We start from the raw sequence: 21400 nt of genomic DNA, 5'->3' as shown, positions 1-21400 counted from the left end.
AGGCTGTTTCAGAAGCTGCGTTGAGGATTTTGTGTCACTGCTCTTGAACTTCAAACACTGCTGCAGCAGCAGGTTTTTTCTCCTCATTTGGCACACTGTAAATAAATCTGTGGGCAGGGGTTTAGTGTAACTTTTCACTCAGATGCAGCACAAAAGTAGTTCAGATGAAAAGGGGTGATTATAAAGGGGTTGTTTACAACAGTCTGTTGATCTTCTGACTTGCTTGTGTTGACTTCCTCATGCTCAAGCCCGGAATGGTGACAGTGCCATGGAGCAGAGTGTGCTTCCCTCGTTTTCCCCTGTTCCCCTTACCCAGTGAGGATTTAGCCAGGTACTGCTGTGCGTGGGAACCCCAGCTCTTGATTTCCAGTACCATCATTGCCTCCTCTGAACTAACAGAATAGCTGTGAATTAAACCCACATGCATATCCAAGATCTGCCTTCTACTCCCAGAGGCATGTGACCCACAGGTGACATCTCAGCTGATGGGAAACCTCTGGGATACCACAGAGGGAACAGCCTGGGCACAGCTGGAGCAGGAGCCAGATAAAGCAGCTCGAGGAATTGGGCAGCCCTGGCAGCAGGTCCAGCCTGGGCAGGTACAAAAGACAGGTTTGGTACAAAAGCAGGGGCTCTCAGCTTTGCTCTGTGGCTGCCCCTCAGCAGTGGTGCCCGTGTCCTCTGTAACTTTGATGTTAAGCACAGAGAAGAAATTGGATACAAAGCAGCTTTGTAAAGGGAACAGCCTTGTCAGGTGTTACCTTGTCAGGTGTAGATGTCTGATCTTGTACAGGTGGGTTCTCACTGAAGTGCAGCACCATCAAGGTGTGCACTAGTGTAAGTTGCCACCTGCCCTGCTCCTACCTGTGAAGATAACCTTTAAAAATTCCTGTACATAGGCTTAACTTTGTTTTCAGAGTATTTAAGCCACAAGATTAGAAAATATTTGAAGCCAAGCCTGATGCTTTATTACACTGAAGGAGAATAGAAGTTTTTGAGCTTTAAATCTGACAAGATCTTTAGTGGCTTGCACATCCTTTTAGTTCCTCAAAAAAACCCAAAGCAAGCATCCAGGCCAGGGCTTATCTGCATGCAGCCAACAGCTCTGCTGAAGTTGGTCATGCATAGTGGTTATTTCTGCAGTTCAACGGTGTTGAGTTTTTCAAATACCAAATACTTGCTTCACTTTTGCTCATCTGTTCCATCCCACTTCCCTTTCTCAATATCCAAGATTTAAATCCAGACTAGCCTCAAACTCATTACAAAAAGTGTTGCCCTCTGGTAGTAATTTAGCATTATTTTTTATGGAGACATACAGGGGTATAAAATGAATCCAGCAAATCGTAAAACTTGAATAGATGGAAACATCAAAAGTGGTATTAAGACTTTCACAGGTAAATTATTCAGTAATAATAATAATAATCCTATTACGCTTTTTGGTGTCTAGAATGGCAGTGGAGATGTACAGCATTCTGACAACTTGTGCCCTTACAGAGGTTTTTGTTGGGGTTTTTTGTTTGGTGTCTTTTTTTTTTTTAATAGAACTCTGTAAAACCAGCCCCAGATGAGTCAAGCCTTAGAACCAGGGTTCAGCAAATAAGAATTTGGGAGCAATTTATGATGTAATGGGAAAATATGGCATCACATCTCTTCTTTGGGCTGCAGCATTTACTTGTGAGAGGTATCAGAGCAGGAGTTTTGTCTGGAGAGAGCTCTGCTGGTGTCTGTGGGGAGGTTCTGGAAGACCAAGGGGTTCAGCACTGCTCCGTGTAAGGAGAAGCTGAGCTCTTGAGCATTTCAGAAGGCACTCAGTGACTGACTTGCTCCTGGCTTGTTCCTTTTTAGCTGTGCTGGTGCTTGAATAGCTGTGGACAGTTTGTAACCCTGGGAATGCAGGTTTGGCATTCAGGATTGCAAAATGGCCGGACCCCAGAGTACTCATGTGACCTTGTACCTTTTCAGGGTGGTTTTAATGCTCATTATTGTGATTCTGCATCACATTCTCCAGCTGCAGCCTGCTGTCTCATGCTGTAGGTAGAAGGCAACTTGGAAAAATGTCATTTTTTCCTGCAGCTCTGCTTCTCTGAAGGGCAGTACAGCCTTGGAGGGCAGCAGTGGAGGGGCTCCTGACCTTTGGGGGCAGAGCATCTGCTGGGACAGAGGGGTTGCCCAGAGCTGCTGAGCACCCCCTGATGGCTGGATGTGGGAGAATCAAGTGGAAATTGAGACCTTCCTGCCTTTTGCTACTCTTCAGGCTCTCCATGTCACTAAAATCTTCCTTTAATCTGTGACTTTGGCACATCACTGCATGGTACTAATAATTTATCCCTCGGATTCATGCAGGTTTCCTTAATACCATGCTCTGCTAACCTCTCCTATGCCTGGTTTCTGTGCCAGCAGTTGAACAAGCACAGAAGCTTAAATAAAGTGTAAAACAATGATTTCCATCCATTATTTGAAACAGTTCATTTTCTCCTGCTTGCCAGGGAACTGGCAGAGTGATTGTTTGGGAATGAGGATGACTGCTCAGCACTAGAGACTTAAAATTTACAGATAACTGTAATTAAGTGTCTGGGTCATCTCCTTTGTGCAGTTTATGTGTCTGTGCTGCCACTGAAGGTGATGAGCACGTTTGAAAGTTGCTGCCTTATGCCACACTTGAGAAGGTGCTGAGGCTGGAAACGCTGACAGTGCCAGCCCTGCTGGACAGATTCATGTTTTAAAAGCAGATAAACTGAGTGGGTTCTTTGTGCAAGATCAAATGGAAATTGGATCGTCAGAGGCTGTTGGCTGCATAATGCTGACATCGTGTCTTGTTCATTAGGGCATAATTGGACAGTGCCCTTAAGGGATATGGATTTCTGTGGTCCACACTTTCAGCACAGGGCCCAGAACAGGAAACAAGCTCAAATATACTCATTTATTGAAGTCCTTTGCTGTGCATAGGAAGTTTTTTACTTGGAGGCTTTATCTTTATTGTAAAAGGTGCATTTCAGCTGTGGAATGACTTGAGACAAATGCTCTTGTAAGAATAGTATTTCTCTGTACTCCTACTGCTCCTCACTCTCTTTTCTCTGATATTTTGACAGTTTCAAGTATTTGTTTGACCCCTTTTTAATTTTAAGAATAGATTGCTAAATTAAGTTTTATACCCACCCTTTATACTAAGCAGTGCAGTTTTCAGTTGGTGGCACATCCTGTGGTATCACTGCTCTCCTTGAATGGAGGAGCAACAGCAATAAGGCTCCTGTACACACAGGAAGACCTGATCTTCTATTTGAATATGTAGTATTTGGGTTTTGCTGACCTAGTGGCTATAAAATGGGAAAGCTTTTTCAACATTTTGATTTAAGTTAGTAAAATATCACTCTTTTTTTTCCAGTTATTTCATGGATTAATAGAAAAATAAAGTTTGTGAACATGTTCAAAACTCCTGAAATGCATGTCTAACTAACTGTGTTTTTCCTTTGCAGGATATTGTCTGGGGGTTAAACTCTTTATTTACTGTAAGTAAAGGAATATTTTGCATGTCCACTTTCCTTTTTCCTGCCTGGTTTAGTTTCAGCATCACCTAATGCCAACCCTGTGTGTTGCCTCTAAAAGTTTAGGTCTTTATTTCCTTTGGCTTCAGTGGGTGTCAGATGAGTATGAAATCAGTTTGTGCTTTTGTTTGTGGAACTCATCCAGACAGTCTGAAAGACAGCTTCTTATACATGGATTTTACTTTGGTTAGAAATATTAGGGGATGTTTTGATAACAAGTTATTTGGGATCTTCCACACAGTATGAAACTCCTTCTGCTGATTTGCAGGAAATAAAAATTCATAATGCTCTGAGAAGGAATTGTGTTGGTGTTAGTCTTTAAAAGAATGCTATTTAGGAATTAATGACTGCCCTGCAGTCTCATTCCTGTTTTGAACACTTACATTCCTATTCAGGGGCCTTGGTATCTACCCACAGAGTTTGCATAAAACCTGATTTGTCACAGAACTTACGTGATTTTATTCAGGGATCACATTTCCTCCCTGTTTTTTAATCTTGATGGGAGGAAGGAACCTGTAATTGCAGGAGCACCTTGAAAATGGAGGAGAGGGCAGGAAGCTGCAAGAGGCAGGCAGGATGCAACAGCTGCTTTTGCCCTAGAGGTGGAGAGGGGCGAAGTCTTTACAAAAGTTACCTTTTTTTAGGGATTCCTTTCCACAGCCATTGCTGCTGGGTAGAAAGGTCAGGAGAAAGCAAAGAGCAGCACTACCTTGGTGGCCACATTTGTCATCCTCTCTGGAGAGAGCCACCCCTGCCACTCCAGGGTAGAAGGAGGCTTGGATTTCCTGGCATCCAAAGGCTTGGTTTGTTTTTTTCAACAGCTTCTTTGGTAAATTGATGTAAAAGTTTGGAGAGCATTTGCCTTTCCAACAAAAGTCAATTGCATTTCACAGTCAGTCTCCCTGTGTATGCCAAGTAACTGTAAGGAAGCAAAATCCTCTGGGGGCTTTCAGGGGCAGAGCTGCACATGAAAATGTTGGGCAAAGAGCTGCAGAGAGCGGTGGTCATGCATAGGAGGCCACGGGGATTTGTCATGGCTTGTAAGAGCTGTGCTTCCCTCCTGGATTTCCCTCACACCCGGCTTCTTGAAAATAATTCGGCTTTGAAAAGTTGGCACTGGGATCACACTGGTCTGGCTGATTCATGAGGGGTTTTATTGAAGGAAGTGAATGAAAATGAGGTGGGCTGGTGTCCTGATTTGAGTGAAACATGGAGTTTGCTGCTTGAGGATGAGTTGGGGACTGCCAGGAGCCTTTCACATTGTGGTACAGTGGTATTTTACTCTTAACACAGGCTGACCTTAGAGCAGGGCTGCAGGCAGAACAGGGGCCTTGTGATTCAGTGTTATTTCTAGGGATGATTCCTCTTCTCCATTGTTTTTAACCCTAGACCCTTTCTCCTTCCAAAATTAATATTTGAGATTAAACTGAGAGACATGAGGTTTGTTGTGACTATTTCTGCTCCCTGACCCCACATGTCTGTAGTTCTCGAGGTCTTTGCACTCCTTTTCCTCCAGGCACTGTTTTTCCCAGAGCACTAAAACTTCCCTGTCAGGCTCCAGGTTACATAGCTTCATCACAGAGAGAATTAAATTGCTTTTCTATGATGTGGCATTAGGGAAACTAATACTTTATCAGCACACTGTTTGCAGAAGTTTTTTTTAAAGGTTTACTTTGCCCTTGAACAAAAATCAGCAGGAATTGTGCCTCTTGAAAGTTTGAATGTTCCTCCAAAATTTAGCTTATAACTGTTTTCCAGTGGAAGTGCATTTGCTTCCAGGGAGAAGTGGCTTGGGGCAGTATGTGGCTCACACCAGAAGGGTTCAAATGCCTTGGTGCTGTTGTCATTTAATTGTGCTGTGATTTGGTTTCCAACTTTCAAACTCATTTGCATTTACCTTTGGCAGGGACACCACCAAGGTAGTGATTAAGCACTACCCTTGCTGCCCTGTTTGCTTTGTTCCATCATCTTGTTCATGAGGGCTTTGGGCTCCTTGTGATGCAGTGAGTGGGAGCCCTGCAATGTTCTCTCTGTCTCTTTTCTAGGATCTTTTGAATTTTGACGATCCTTTGAATATTGAGGCTGCAGAGCATCATTTGCGTGACAAGGTGAGTCAGTGGTTTATTTAAGGCACGTTGTTCCTAAACAAATACACATTCTGTACTCAGCAGTTCCCAGACAGTCCTTTTTGAGTGGTGGAGCTGCTGCTTGAGGCAGTCAAGTGACTCATTGGATCAGCACCCAGTTATTCAAACAAAAAGTGCTTTCTGTGGGAAAGCAAACTCCACACAGTGGTGTTAGTCACCATATGCTGGGATTGTGGACCATAATGTGGTCACAGCCCGAAAACAGATGATTTTCTCCTTCTTGTGTCTGAGATTTCCCCTGAAGCTGTGTGTGTTCTGTGCAGCAAGCTGGTGGTGAGTTGGTTTGGCATGGTGATATGAGTGACCTTTACCTTAGAAGACCTCTGAGAAGATCCCCTCTTTCTCTGTCCAATGGCAGCTTTTTTATTCAGACCTCTTACATGTTGCATATATTTATGAAGCCAGGAGAAATCTGGGCAAGTTTAAAGAACAGGAATGGGAATTTCTATTTTCTTTTTACTGATCCTAATTTTCATGTGTGTATTATGGACTGGGCAAAGCAGAACATGGTCTGGATTAGTGGCCTGGTGAGCATATATGAGATGTACTGCTCACCTGTGAACAAAAGTGCCAATTTCTTCTTTGTATCCATCTCCAAAATTACATTGTGTTACACTACACAGATTTATTCCTCAAGCACATGGAACTCACACTCAGTATGTTCAAGATCTCTTGTTCTAATTAAACTCTTCCGACACTTTTGTTGAAGTTAACCTTTTAAGATTGAAGAAAGCTTCCAGGTAAGCGAGTGTTGATTTGAAGAGTTCATTGAAAATACAGTCAGGCAGTGTACCTAATTTATCTCATTTTTTCAAGAGGAAGTACCAGGATGGCAAGTTATCTTTCTAGCTATTTTTTGATTAATGAGATCTTGTAGCTATTCTGGTATTCATCAGTGTTTGTAGGGCTGAGATGAGAACATAAGGCTAAGCTGGAAAACATTGTCTAGAAACCTCCCCTGGAAGAGAGGAGGTTTTGTGATTTTGTTGTATCATGGAATCACAGAACGGTTTGGGTTGGAAGGGACCTTAAAGCCCACCCCATTCCTCCCCATTCCTGGCCCCGGGTGGTTAAAATTGCTATCCTGCACCTCTCAGCCTCATTGAGAAACTGGAAATCTTAGGAATCCACAGAAAGGAAAATGTTACCTGATTTAAAAAACACACCTCCCTCAAAACCAGAGGTGAGCACTCAAAAATAGGTACTGCTACACTAATGGCATGGAAGTTGTTTGAAGAAGTGAAAAGGAAGTTGAGTGGTTTTTTTGACAGTCTTCTAAATTACAAATTTTTTTGGAACAAACATTTTTTTATTTATTAAACTCTTAGCAGTCTCAAAAGCATCTGTAAAATTCATATTATGCCATTTTAATTTTTTTTTTTTGAGCATATCTGAATTTAGTGTAGGTGTTTCATTGATAGTGACAGCACCAGGTAGGGCTGGATTTTCTGTAGCGTGTCTTGTGGTGACATCAAAAAAAACCCAGTGATGCCTTTGTGGAGAGAATGAATAATGCAAGGGAGAGAAAAAGCTGCAGTTGCAGCCTGAGTTGTTTTTTTGCTTCCCTCTGGCAGAGATGTCATATTTTATATAAACACTTTGTTGTGGAGTCAGACTGCTGTGGTCCCATCCTGGCTCTTAGGAAATACTTGCAATGCCCAATAGGATTTAAGTATGGGAATGCCAATTAGTTTCCTTTCCTCTGAGATTTGTTTCCATGTGTAATACAATTATGCAAACAGTGTATATGGAATATATGCTTGCATGTACAATATCTATATGATATTGCACAGATGTGCAAATACATCCATACAGAAATAGTTCTGTACACAAACATCTGTGTCCAGAAGATCCTGCAGGGGAATCCTGGGAGTGTGGGAGTGTGTGGTGTGTGACAGCCAAACCACTGGACCTCGGGCTGTCTCCTGTGGTTCTCCCAGGGGAGATGACTCAGGATTTCACTGATGTCCCTTCAGATTCGAAATCCTGCCATTCCTTTGCTGACATGCCTGAGAGGGTAACAGCTAATCCGTGCCTTGCCTGTGGTTATTGAGAGCTGAGGCTGGGGTTTGGTCAGTTCCCAGTTACCATAAATGACTCCTGCCTTGCAGATGCTGGAAAAAGTCACATCAGATACAGCAAATCCTTATTGCTGATTCTTGGGAAACAGCTGTGCTGGGAATGTTTCTGTTAGATCATGCTGGAAGGGACAGTTATGATCCCTTCCTCTGTAAGGCACCTCTCCATTTTTGCATTAAATCAGTGGTGTATAACTGAGCACGTAGTTGTAGCTTGTGGAAAAGCAGCCTTGTTCTAGGATGTAAAATGATACAAAACTCAGAGCTCGAGTTCTGTAATTGATTGTTTTATTAACCTGTCTTACCTGAGATGTGTGTTAGTGCAGCTTCAGCTTCAGCCCTCCAGGACCTCCTTTAGCTCCAGGAAGGAGCTCTCAGTTACTGAACTTGTTCCTTCGCAGCTTCCTTCAGCCAGTGAGCATCAAGTCACTTTTACAAATTATTTTTTAAAATAAATATGTTTGTTTATGCAGCTTTAGTCATTCTGCAGTTCTCCCACACACACCTTGCCAGGTAATTTTTCAGAAGGCTGTACAACAAATTTGGGCAGAGTCTTCAACATCTGTTTTCACAAATGCTGGACACTGTGGTGCCCACGTTGCTCTGCAGTTGGGTCACAGTCACTGAAGAAATCATCCTCTCTTAGTGTAGAGCTCAATAAATCAGAATAAAAAGATGATTGATGTCTCTCTATGTAAGCTAAGCAGGGAGTTTCCCAACACTCAGTCTTCTCACACTGATACAATCTCAGCAGTTTAGTGCTGTGAGTTTTCTTGCTGAATTTAAAGAAGCTCTTGCTAATTAATGAGCTTGGACCACTCTGCATTTAGCACAGAAGTTAGTCTGTCAGTAGTTATGTGCATGGCCAGAGCATTAATTTTCAGTCAGGTGAATTCCATGGATTCTAAAGCAATGAACAAGTGTTTAATTTTCAATGACTGCTCACTTAGAAATGATGTGCTAAAAATTGTAGGATTTGTTGGTTTTTATACAGCAAACACACAGAGCTTTAGTGATTTGTTCTGTGGCAGCCAGGTGGGCCGAACACTGAAACAACAGGGATAGAACTTGGCAATAGAAAACCAAATGAGCTTAGTGCTTCAGGACTTGTGTATTCCTCATGCAGAGGTGCTGTGGGTGCTGTGTCTGTGATTTGTGAGCTGAAACCAAGGAAATACTTTCCATATGTCCATCTGTCATGGGTGGTTTGGGATGCTGCCCCAGGACATAGCGATTTGCCAGGATCCTTAAAAGCCCTTTACATTTCCTAGTGGTGTTCACTTCTGCCAAAAAACAATTCAAAGCCATGTGTACAGCATGCAACAGAAGATTCATTGCATGCTTCGTGTGGCTTAAAGTAGAAATGGTGCTCCAAGTTTTCTTTAGATTTCTTCCTCACCCAGGCCTGCTGTGTTAAGAACCCTAATGCTGTGTCCCATTTTACTTCTATTTACCCTGTATTTGGTGCAATTCAAGCAAACTTTCGTCATTTACTTTTTCATCCATGTGATCTGCAGTTGTTTCTGTAGTAGGAGAAGCTGAATAACATCTCCCTGCGTTGTTTTGCTGCACAATCTTTCCATCTTAGTGAAACCCATCTGTCAGCATTGAGTGCTTTGTGCTGTGTCCTTGTGAAAGACTATGGTAGATTGCACTTGACAGGGAGTTTTTCTTCCTCCTTGTGAAAATCCAGCTTATCATATTTACCTGCAGCTCTGAAGTGCCAGAACTGAGAAATCTAATGGGAATAAGCGTTTTGTTGCCAAGGATCCACTTTGAACACAAGCTTTTTTTACTTAATTCAGTGAGCCCTGATTTTATTTGCATACTCCTTGGAAAGCAGCATTTAATGCTGAATTATTTTGCATAGGTTTGTGTGGAGGAGTTTGGCTCTGAATTGACTTCTGCAATTCTTTTATTAATTTTTAAAATTTTTTTTTGTTTTATTTTAATTAAAGGTTTCTCTGGGTGGTAGAGAAAATAAGGTTTGTATTTCAGGATTATTTCTGTGGAGATGGATTTATGAAGTTCATGGTGTTACAGAATCCGAAGCTGCCTCTTAAGGTTTCCTCTTAGGATTGTAATTGCCCTGCATAGCCTCAGTTCTTTAGGAAACTTGGCTTAAAAAAACTCAGTCCCTCCTCACAATTGCTTGTGGTCTTTGGAGGTTGTTCTAATGAGTCTTGTGGGATTAATGTTCTCCTAAAATTACTTGAGGACTGTCGCCTTGTCTTCACTAGTGAGAGCACTGATCTAATTCCATTAGAAATTCCATCGATAATTAGGAACAGTTGCTGAGGACGTATTTCACTGAAGAGTTTTTATAACCTTTCATAATTGTAGGCAGTTTTTTAGAATCCTTAAACACCAAGCAGTTCAGAATTTTTATAGAAGAGTCTTAATTTCTCAAGCATTGCCCAGAGCAGCTGTGGCTGCCCCGTTCCTGGAAGTGCCCAAGGGCAGGTTGGATGGAGCTTGGAGCAGCCTGGGATAGTGGAAGGTGTCCCTTCCCATGGCAGGGGGTGGAATGGGATGAGCTTCTGTCTTGGTTTGAAAGACAGGTGTCTGTCAAGGAAGGCAGGAGCCTCCCTTGAAATGGAAAATGCAACCCCTTTCCCTCTGAAATTACTGTAATTTTGAAATAAAGGGGCTTTCAGGACAAGATATGGGAAATAGGAATAACAGTTCTTTACTATTATATATCTATATGTGTATAACCAGTCAAACAAACAGCAATAGCTATGGCAGTAACAGCAAACAATCCCAAACCCAGTCCCGGCCTTCTCGGCTGTCAGGCCCTTTCCCCTCGGGTGCAGTTCCGCTCACAGCCGGCAGGGGCGCTGGCGGCTCCCGGTGAGCAGGGCAGGGCGGTGGTTCTGTCCAGGGCAGGGCAGGGTGATCCTGCAGGAAGGGGCTGCTCTTCCTCGGAACGCCCAGTGGTGGCTGTGTAGCTCCTGTCCTCTGGGAATCACGTGGAAAGGGGTTTCTGTGGTTATATCAGATTATATCCACGATGGGATGGTTGGTTCCTCCCTCTGGGTGGAGCATCTCACAATGGGGTAATGAGTCATGAGGCCAGGTGTTGATGGGCTCATTAACAGAAGATAGTCCGGAGGGAGTTGTCTCTGAGTCAGGGTATTGATGAGCCATTAATCAGAAAGATAGTCCAGAGGGAGGAGGAAAGGAAACACTGCCCCACCTGGTTTCAACAGCTCATGAGGATGGTAATAGAATACACTGCAACCCAGGACAGCTTCCAACCCAAACCAGTGTGGAATTCTATGAAACCCCTGGGTGGGAACCAGCAGCACCTGACAAAGTGTCAGTGCCTGGGCCAGACACCTCCTGAGAACAGGTGAGCCATGGAAAGAGAAGGCTGTCAGCAAGTAAGTAATGAAAGTAACAAACAAACACAGATATTCTGTAGAAGATATTCAGGCATCCCTTAGGAAACACACTAAGTTGAATTCCCCCTAGATTGTCCCTTTGCATCAAAAACTGTCATTGCCCAGCACAGCCTCCTCAGTTCTGGAGCCTCCAGAAACAAGCAACAGTTTGGGATTGTAAAACTTGTTTCACCAAGAGTGATTTCCTCCTTGTTGGTTTTTTTTGGGGGTTTTTTTCCCAGACATTTAAAGTCTGGCGTGGGAAGCACATCTCAAAGTAGAAAGAGGTTCCTGTCCCTTGTGTCTCACCTCAGGTTTTATCAATCACTAATCTGGGAGCCTGGTGCTTTCTTTTCCCACTTATTCCCCAGAGTGTTAAATACAGGAGCTGGCAAATCTGGGATCTTTTATCTCTGCTGAAGTTTGGAGTAATTTTGTCCTTGGACTTCTGGTGCCTTTAGACAGCTAAAGAGTCCCAGAGCTCACTGCCTCTGTGTCATTTCAGATCTGATCCTTCTAAAGACTCTTCCAAAATAGTGTCCTGGCCAGCTGTACTTTTATCCTCTTGGCTTTTTATTTCTGTGCTTATACATAATAAGGGCATCATTACATTTGGGTTTAAGCTTTTCTTCAAAATCCATTTTTCTGTGTAGCTGAAGAAAAGCATTTGAAACTAAATAGTGCCTTCAGATTTGGATTCTGCTTTATCTCTTGCCATTGATCATGTTGAAGTTAGTTTTCTTCTGTTAATGTAATTTCCTGTCTCAGGAGATCAGTCTGTTTGAAATGCTCTTTGATATGTCTGAATGAAAATCATGATATAAATGCCAGTGTGCCACAGGTGTGTTGGATCCTCTAAGCAGGCAAACTAACAAAAAATTCAGCTTGGAAGTTTAGGGAAAAAGTATTCATTATCTCTATTTCTTCCTCAGATCTTCTGGTTTAAAGTAATTAATTTAAGTGATCTTACAGTAGCTTCTTTGTTTCGCTGTTGTACCTGCTCTATCTTTGTTACCATTTTTATGTCAAAGGCATATTTGAATATTTAGCTCCTGCAGGGATTCTTCCTGTTCAGAAGACATCAGGTCTTTTCCTTGCACTTCCTTACCTCCAAACTGCTTAGATTCTGCTTTTGTTTTCAGTTTATTTTTGGCTTAATTCCTTGAGGCTTAAATCTCTCTGGGAATTAGAAATATTATCCACTGATCTGTAGTGATTGTTGGCCAATTTGGGTGCAAAGCAGCTTGTTCAGATAGCAGTCACCAAAATTGTCCAAGATTCTCTAAAAGACATTTTGATACAAAACACTTAGAGTATATAAAATATAATAAATAAAATTTCATGGTTCGTGGATGCTGCATCCTGTCACTGTACATTTCAGAGGAGATGTTATTTGGGTAAAAAGCATCAGAAATAGCTGTAAACAAGCATTTTATTTTCCAGGTAATTGTGGATAATCTGTGTTTCTATGATGGGTAGTAGTCCTTGAAGAAACTGAGAACAATTGAAATGGTTTTCTTTTGCAGAGTATTCCAAAGCACGTGGATGGGTCAAAAATCAAATACCAGCTCTCTATTACCCAAGTTTATATCATGTTTCTATCTGAGTGTTTCTTTATTGGATTAGATCCAGGGAATGCATTCCAAGGGTTTTTAATGGCAAACTACTTTCTTCAGGGTCTTCCCTAAGGGATTTTTAAGAAATAATGCTCATTTAATTCATTCAGGCATTATTTTTAGCCCAGTTCTCTTTGTGAGACTTTTCACCCTTGCTGTCGGTGACTGAATCTCAGACCCAGAGCGGCAGGGAATCCGAATCATTCATTCAAAGCAGTGAGTTGGTTTTATACACTTTTCTAAGGCACAGTATTTCCTTATGTGACCTGTCCCATGTTGCCACATCAGCAACACACTTTCCAAATGTCCTTCTGTGGGGTGATCACTCGCTGTTCACTCATCTGTCAGCTCCCGGCAGGCTCCTCTCCATAGGGCTCTGCCGTGTGACACCTCCTCCCCCCAGGATCCTGTCAAAGCCTCTCTGTGCTGCCATGTGCTCCTTTGTGCTGCCATGTGCCTCTGCAGGCAGGTTTTACAGCTCACAACCCAATTCTACCTTGTAATTCCCCATACCTTGCAAATGGTTTCCCATCACAGCCAGCTGGAAGTGTTTCCAAACATACCCCTATAAAATTCTGTATTCAGTGACAGTGATACATGAAGATTTTTGGTAATTGCTGTTAACGTTTTTTAAGCTCAAATGTCAAAAGTTTAGTGATGACTCAAGGCAGCTGAAAAATTTGCCTTAAACAGAGAAAATATATCAAAAAACATTTACTTGAATTTAATTTCATGTAGTCTTAAAAAATATTTTTATATTATTATTGTGTTTGAGCTGGTGCTAGAGGAGAGGAAATGTGCTGGGTGTCCAAGGTGCTCATAAAGCATGAACATTTAGAGCTGAATTCTTTTTAAGGGGTTAAAAAAACGAAAGTATCAAAGTTTGACCTCTTGAACATGGCATGAAGGAGTGGTAAATCAGCAATAAGCAAAATTTTCTGGATTTGGTTTTTTTTTCTGGCACTGTGCTGGTGCTTGACTTCAAGGATTGCCTTGGTTAGCCCTGCATTCATTTTGACAAGGTAACTGGAGAAAAGGGGATTGGTTACAGCCAAGTGAAGTGTTGTCAGGGAGTGGGGCTTTTCCATGGACTCCAGCCCTGTGTTGGCAGACTTGGAAGGAACTTATCTGAAAACTTCAGCTTGTCATCATGTCCTGCCTGCCTTGTCAGGAGTGTGAATAATTCAGTAACAAAAGCTGCAAAGCCTGAATATTTTGTCTGCTGTCTTGAAAGATCTTTGTTTCAGTAGTAAAACATTTACCATGTAACCTCCAAATTACTTTCCCTGTGGTATCAGAGTCACAGAGTGGTTGGTTTGGAAGGAACCCTCGAGACCATTCAGTTCCACCCCCTGCTGTGGGCAGGGACACCTTCCCCTATCCCAGATTGCTCCAAGCCCTGTCCAGCCTGGCCTTGGACACTTCCAGGGATGGGGCAGCCGCATTAATTTTGGCAGATTTTGTACTATGTCTTAGCACTGGAAAAAAATCAGACTGTTTACAAGTTATGCAGGAGCAGTTTAACAGCCCTGTCTGTTCAGAGCCCTTTAATCAAGCATCCCCCTGGGTTTCCTCATCTGGGAGAATCGTAAGGATGGTGGTTATCACATGACTCCTTCTCTGAGTAGGTAGAGCTCTCCTCTGTGTGAGCTCATGGTCAGGCACTCCATGTGCTTGGATTACAGATACTTATCCTGGAGGATTGGGCAATTGCTTTTACTGTGTTGTATTTGGCTGCATCAACAGAAATAAGTTTTAAGTGCTGCTGACCAGAAGAGCCTGTTGGGGTGTGTGCTCCCCAGCAGTGAAATGTGAGCTGCAGGGAGCTGGGTTTCTTGCATTCCTGCACCATCTAACTCTGCTGGGGTATTAACTTATCCCTGAGCTCAAAATCAGCCCCTTTCTCTTCCCCAGCCCTTCCAGTGCTTGGTACAGAAAACAACAGCTGCTTGGGATTCTTTCGTGGTATTGAGCATATGAACCCTGGGCTGAAGTCCCTCTGGAAAAAGAAATGGGGATTACATTTGATAAGGGAAAGAGTAAACCACATCTGGGCAAATTTTGAATATTTCTGTTTTTCATATTCTCTGAAAATTCACCCATGTCTGCCAGCAGAGTTTAAATAAGTAGATAACACTGAAAGATTTAACAGGTGGCAACAAAGATGATCCTTTGGTTTAAGGTTCTTAATTGCTTCATCAGGAACAAAAATTGATGTTTTACCACTGCAGATTTGGTTTTTTTCTCCATTAGCTACAGGCAAGCCGAGCTTTTCACCTTGTCTTGATTTTCCTTATGGTGTTCAATAGTAACTGTAAGTGATTTCATTTTGATGTCTTATATTATAAACTGAAAAATGGGTTTAAACAAAAATAGGTGGCTTTTTTATTTTTGGTATTGTGAAGTGGTTAATGTTGGTTTGCTCTAGAATTTGTAGGTTTGACACTTAGGTTTGTGTGAATAGAATAGGATCTCATGTTCCCAAATTGCAGTGCTGGCTGACCAGACTAAATTTAAATGATGGAGAGCTGTTGTGGTGCTTGGTACTATGTTGATGAGAATTGGAGTGCTGTGGAGAGGGAAATGATTCACCCCCAGTAGGACAATAGAGCAGTGGGAGGCTGGGCATTCATTTGGATCATCTTAGCCTGGATTAATACCCTGACATTTAAATTGCATTCAGTTTCTTATCCTTTCCCTGCATGTCCCAGTCTTGCTGTAATGTTCCTACACAGACAACCCTTCTCACCTGTTTTATCTCTGCTCTGACAAGTTCACTTTTGAAGGAGTAAATACAGACCACTTTCCTCTGCTGTGCTGCCCTTTGTATGTGCAAGTGCCAAAAGTTCCCATTCCACAGATAAGCTTAAGTGCACAAGGGAAGAAGCAACCACTTTTTAAATCTTGACATTCTACTTTGTATTTTTTTTATCTGCCTGCAACATAAATCCTTTTTCTGGCTGTCAGAACTGAGGTTGGCCTGTGGCTTAAATCAGTGCTGGGCTGCACTGGCTGCAGTCACAGCTGAGTCTCTCATCCCAGGGCTTTTCTCTCTTACATCTCAAGAAACTTCAACCCTACAGGCTTGTGATAAAGAGAGTAAAGAATGTTTGGCAAGGAACTCAGTGCAAGACCGAGGTCTGAGTCTCTGACAGTGTCAGATTTGGGTGGATAAGCCACCCTCCCCTGAGGAGCTTCTGGCACTGCCTGAGACTGACAAAAAGAGGCTTCACCAGGGTTTTTGAAACCATTCTCCTTGTGCTGCTCAGGAGAGAGTTGCTCTTCATGGTTGGCAGTGGCTTAGGATGCATGGCCACTCCTCCATGATATATTTGCTGTATTCTACTGGCAATCCCAGCTGTAATTCCTGGGCTGAAAGGAAGTTTTCTCCCATGTGTGATTAAAGTCTATGGCCATCTTTTAAAAAACAGAAGCAAAGGCTGTCATCAGGAGGGTAAAATCCTGAACAAGGCATTATAGTACAGAGAGCTGCTAAAATAGGTGAAAAGGAAAAGAAAGTTTTTGCCTTATCCTTAGAAGCAATCAATTTAATGTAATCAAGGTAAATTATTGTAGGTGGGAAGGGATTCAGAACTGCAGGGCACTTCAGGTTTAAAGTAAATTTTTGATTAAAGTTTCTTAGACTGTAGAAATGCAGTTGGATAGGGGAAGGAGGGGAATCCCTCCATATAGTATAAACTAAACAATCTGGTCTTGAACATACTGAAATACAAGTTAACAGCAATTAGTTGTAGAACAGAAGAATTTCTGTGGAGCTGAGGGTGGAGGAAATACTGAGTTGACAAGGCTGGTGTTTTCCTCCTCCACACCCCAAGACTAAAAATTATCCTTTTAACAAAATGTTCCTGTGTTTGGTGTGTCACTGTGGTGTGGAGAGATGTGTCAGCCCAGTGCCAGCGTTGCTTTTAAAGCATTTCTGTTTTCTATCCTTTCACTTCTCTCATGAAAGTTGGATATCTGTCAGTCTGATAATCTTGAAACAGCAGCAGAATAATTTGAAGAAATATAAAATTATGGATAACGATGAAAGCGAGGAGCCTCGGGAAAACTTGGCAAGGCAGCTGTCAGGTTGCATGAAAATAATCTTGTGTTTTGATGTAATGCAAGTTAAAGGACGTGATAGAAACATTTCTTTCTTGTTCATGGCCAGCATAACCAAGTGAAATGATTCTGAATCACATTAGAGGGGGTGTTTGTTCTGTAGCTGTAGGTTTTCCAGCACTTCATCCTTGAGACATTTGCAGAAGGTGTTTTACTGCATCACTGAGGTTAGCAGGGACCTCTGGGGGTCGTAGTGACTCTGTGCCACTGATCATGGCCCGCTGAGCCCAGCCTTTCAGCAGGTTCAGTCGCCCCCACTGCCCCTTTACGTGGTCTGTCCTGAATCAATCTGTCCTGGAGCTTCACTGAAGTGAACCTTTAGCAGTTGCTTTGCTTTTTAGTGTTTGTTTTTGGCAGAGGAATAAGGCTTCTGCAGTGATGCCACCCATCTGTCCCCTCATCCCGGCCTCCCCCTCAGTCCCTCTAGCTTCTAAACACACTCATGGATTTCCAGCAGATTTGACAGAGCAGCAGAGTCTTTACATCCAGTTCCTGTAGCTGTCACCAGAACTGGCAGCAGCAGCAGAGAGAGCCTGGGCTGGGAGGGAGCCTCCAGGAAGGCTCCAGGTGGGCTCCGTGGGCACATCCAGCTCTCAGCAGACCCTGAGCTTTGCCCTGCCTTTGGCTGCTGGCCAGGCTGAGGTGGTGGAAAGTGCCAAGGAAAAGCTGTGTGGGTGTGGTGAGCAGTGATGAAAGTCTGCAAATCTGTGAGCAGTCAGATTTTGCTGTCTTTGCTTGCTAAACGTGTCTTGTAAAGTCTTTCTTTCCTGTGCCAGACTTTCCTTGGCTGTAGGGACTCCAAACTCTTGCACACCAAGTGAGGCTTTATTTTGGTAAAGAGAACTCCCCACAAGCTATTCAAACACCACAGGGTGTTCCATTGCTTCCAGCTGATCACAAGAGCTGCATATTTTTACTTGCAGTTGTCTTTTTTCCTCTTCCCTATTTAGCCACATTCGAAGTAATTAGTGGGCACACTGCTGCATATATGAATTTTTAGGGGATTTTGTGCAACTCTGATTTTTTTTCCTATTCCGTGCTCTGGCTCTTACTCCCAACAGTGGAAAGATATATGCTGTTAAAATTGCTGAAGAAGTAATTGAGGTCAAGGCTTTGAAGCTACTGCTTCTTCATTGTGAATTATTAATTCTCAAGGCTTACAGAAAGAGTGACATTGTAAAATTCATTGTAAAATTGTGTACTCGGTTACACTAGCTGCTCTGCTTGCATGCATTCTGCGCTCCTTTTCATAGCATCTCCTTGGACTATCTCTTACCATTTTTAGTTGTTTTCAGTTCATCTGCAGACTGGATTTCTCTATTTTCAGCTCTTCCACATGATTTTGGAATTATTCTGATGTGAAGTTCGTGAGGTCACAGTCTTTTGTAGTGAGAAATTACAGTGGAAAAAAGGAAGTTCTTAAGAGTTTATTGTGCGATCCAAGGCTGTGTTAGAAAACAGTTTGCGGTGATACAGCTACTTCTATACCCACAGAAACAGCAAAAAACTCCTGGTTTAAAACCAGGAACTTCTCAGGCTTTTGATTTCTGGGCTGTGTCCAAGAATGCAGGATGCAAATTAGTATGTTTTCATTTTCAGCCTCTTTGGTGTCAGACTTTGTCAAAAACTCTGTTGATGACTCTTAGCTTAGGGAAGGGTAGAGAGCAGAAAGGCTGTTTGGTACTGGTCAAGACAGGGACATCAACAGAGGTGGCCCAGAGCTGGCTCTCAACTATGTTTGTTTCAAGCTGGCTTTGTCAGGACCTCATTTTTTATGTTGTTTGCATTGTAGAATATTTGAGTCAGTGTTGTTGCTTAAATTAGCGTGGTCTCATCCGTGCTGTGCTCATCAAGTTTCCTCTGGGCTGGGATCTGTCTCTGTCCTTGGTATAATGTGAGGTTTTCCACTTAATCCCATCCCCTTGTTTAAATTGATAGCCCTGCACCAGCCCCTGACATCCTGAAATCTCTCGTCCTGATGGAAGGTAGTTATTTCCAAACATTTGTGAGAACACTGCTTTTTATTTATAACAATACAAAACTGCAGTGATGAAAGTGTGACTTTTCAGAAGGTGCTTTTAACCCTCTTCAGGTAAAATAAGAAATTCACATTTATTCCTGGCTACTGAATCAAGTATCTCTTGCCTGATTTCTTCTGAAGGGGTTACAAAACACTGAAGAATTGTTTTAATTAAATGCACCCACAAGGTGTATCTGAAGAACTGAAGTAGATCTTCACCTTTGGCTAACCTCAGCTTTCCAAGCTTTTACCACACTGGAAAAGAATGTAGCCCCAAAAGGCTTTCAAGCTTGATGTGGTTTTTTTTGGAAGCCATTTAATTTTTGTTGTGGGGTTTTTATTACTCTCTGATTACAGCTTAATGGCTTATTAAGAACAACAGTTCCATTGCAGACCGAAAACATCTTTTCATAACAATTCTCCCTGTGAGTCATTGCATTTATTTATCTCCATATTTATTGCAGTAAATCCTTCACTTCCTCTGCACCCCCAACCACCCTGTTTGGTGTTTGTTGTTCTCACTGAAACCGTGGCAGCCATGGTAGAATATGTCTTTGTTTTTCTGCAGCATTTGTGCATTTACAGAGCTGCACCGGGGTTTTTCTTGGATTGCTTCCCCATTTTATGCTCTCTGTCCTTGTTACAGCCTTTGAAGGCTTTTCCCAGCGAGCACAAAGTACATTAAATGGCATGTGCAAATGAGCAACAGCACAGCTGCTAATTGTGCTAACAGATGTAAATAGGAAAAACATTACTTTTCTAATGCTGCAAGTATTTATAGAAACCATTACCCATCTTCCATAATACTTTGATTATGGATGGAGCCTCTCTCAGGTTCACCAGAGATGATTAAGCTTTTGCAGATGGTTTGATTTGCTGAGGTAATGTGGAAGAAATGCAGATGTTTTAAAGCTTTGGTTTTAGGTGCTTTAGGCAACTAAGTGGCTTGAAAGGAAAGCTTTTGCTTTACATCCTTCAGAAACATCCATGGCTTTTGAAAGGGAACATATGGCGGGCTTGTTCTGTGCCAACAGGGAGTCTGAGCTCTTGGAGCTGCATTCCCCTCGTGCCTCACCTGCCCACTCAGGTTAGTTTGAACATCATTTGCCTTGAGTAGAGAGCATGACTTGCAAAACCCTCTGGCCAGACTCAGGCAGCTCCCATTTCCTCTGTGCTTGTAATTTATCCATTAAGATCTCGGATCCCAAGGACATAACCTCTCTTGGGAATGAGTGGCATCCTCATGGGTGGAAGTGTGTTTGCAGCTCAGAGGATGTCAACCTCCGAGTAATTGGGATAATTCAGGTAATTTTCCTGAAGGGCTTTTCTGTAACCCTTTCCCACTGCTGGCCAGGTGGTCACTGTGCCTGGGTGAGCCTCAGGAGCCTTGCAGGAGCACGAGGAGACCAGCTCCTGACCTCAGGCACTGAGTGGCCAGGGAGTCTCTGCTCCCTGGTTTAGCTCTCAGGAGGTTTTCTGTGTTTTCAGCAACCCAGGTGAAATCATAAATGGCAGTAAGAGATCTGTGACAGTCTGGGCAAAAATCCCAAGTCCTTTGGCACCAGAGGATTTGCCAGGCCTCCACTGTCTCCCTTCAGCCCAGGATGGATTTGGACTCGCACTGCATTTGATCCAGGGCACAATTTTCTTTGGGAAGCTGCTTTGCTCTCTTCATCTGGCTCAATTCTCTTGCCTTTGCACAAACAGGATTTAGGTGCATTTATCCCTGCCCTCTAAATCCATAGCCTGTTCCTCTTCTAGGAACTTCAGAGAGTGCTTCTCTTCCTTTATCTTTTGCCACTGGCAAACAGCAGAAAATTTGTGGAAGCATGAGGGAAATGGTTCCTGCTTTAGAGGTGAAATCTCAAACAAATGGCTGTGCAAATGTGTTCAGTGTGATAATGATTGCTGTGTCTCTGCAAGGTATCTTCAGCTTCTCTGTCCTGGCAGGCGGGTCACTGCTTCTCACACCAGTTCTGTAACCTACCTCTGTGTGCAGACATTTCAAAAGCAAGGTCCAAACCTTAGTGTTCCTCTTTTTCCCCACAGCGCTGCTATTTTCCAAATAGCTGCAGTGCTGTGTTTTGGCTTTGGTTGGTTTTATTTTTTTCCCTGCAGTAAAAATTTCACCGTTTTTTCCCCCCCTTAGGACTTGGCTACTAAAAAATCTGCTAAAGCATTTCCTCATCATTTTGCAAAATCACAATTGCTTGGTGTCTAGAAGAATTCTAAAATCTGAAGTAGGGATCAGAGGCCATGAAAATCGACATGGGTTTTTGACTGCAGCTGCTAAGCAGGGAGCTTGTGGGAGATACTTTTGTGTAGGTTTTTCACCCCCCTCTCTTTCTTCAGAGAACTAAAATTTAATTACAGAGCTTGGAAAACTCTTCACATCATGTAGAGACTGAGCTAAATAAAACAATGACAGGGAAATGAGAGCAAGGCAGGAACATGAATTGTAAAAAACCACCTCATACTTGAGATTTTTG

At 42.7% G+C, this 21400-nt stretch overlaps 1 protein-coding gene across 2 annotated transcripts in view; it reads left to right on the top strand.

Moving 5' to 3' along the window:
* The window catches only part of UBE2F (ubiquitin conjugating enzyme E2 F (putative)), a 54638-nt gene that overhangs the window by 29457 nt on the left and 3781 nt on the right, over window positions 1-21400 (top strand). For both annotated transcript variants that reach the window (XM_069021743.1, XM_069021745.1), the window contains 2 exons: window positions 3474-3506; window positions 5588-5650. In XM_069021743.1, the coding sequence (XP_068877844.1) occupies window positions 3474-3506; window positions 5588-5650 (96 nt within the window). The remainder of the gene's footprint in view (window positions 1-3473; window positions 3507-5587; window positions 5651-21400) is intronic.

Source organism: Aphelocoma coerulescens, chromosome 7 (genome assembly GCF_041296385.1).
Source record: "Aphelocoma coerulescens isolate FSJ_1873_10779 chromosome 7, UR_Acoe_1.0, whole genome shotgun sequence".
Classification (NCBI taxonomy): Eukaryota; Metazoa; Chordata; class Aves; order Passeriformes; family Corvidae; genus Aphelocoma; species Aphelocoma coerulescens.
Note: the sequence above shows the minus strand (reverse complement) of the source record. Positions and strands in the feature narration are given on the sequence as shown.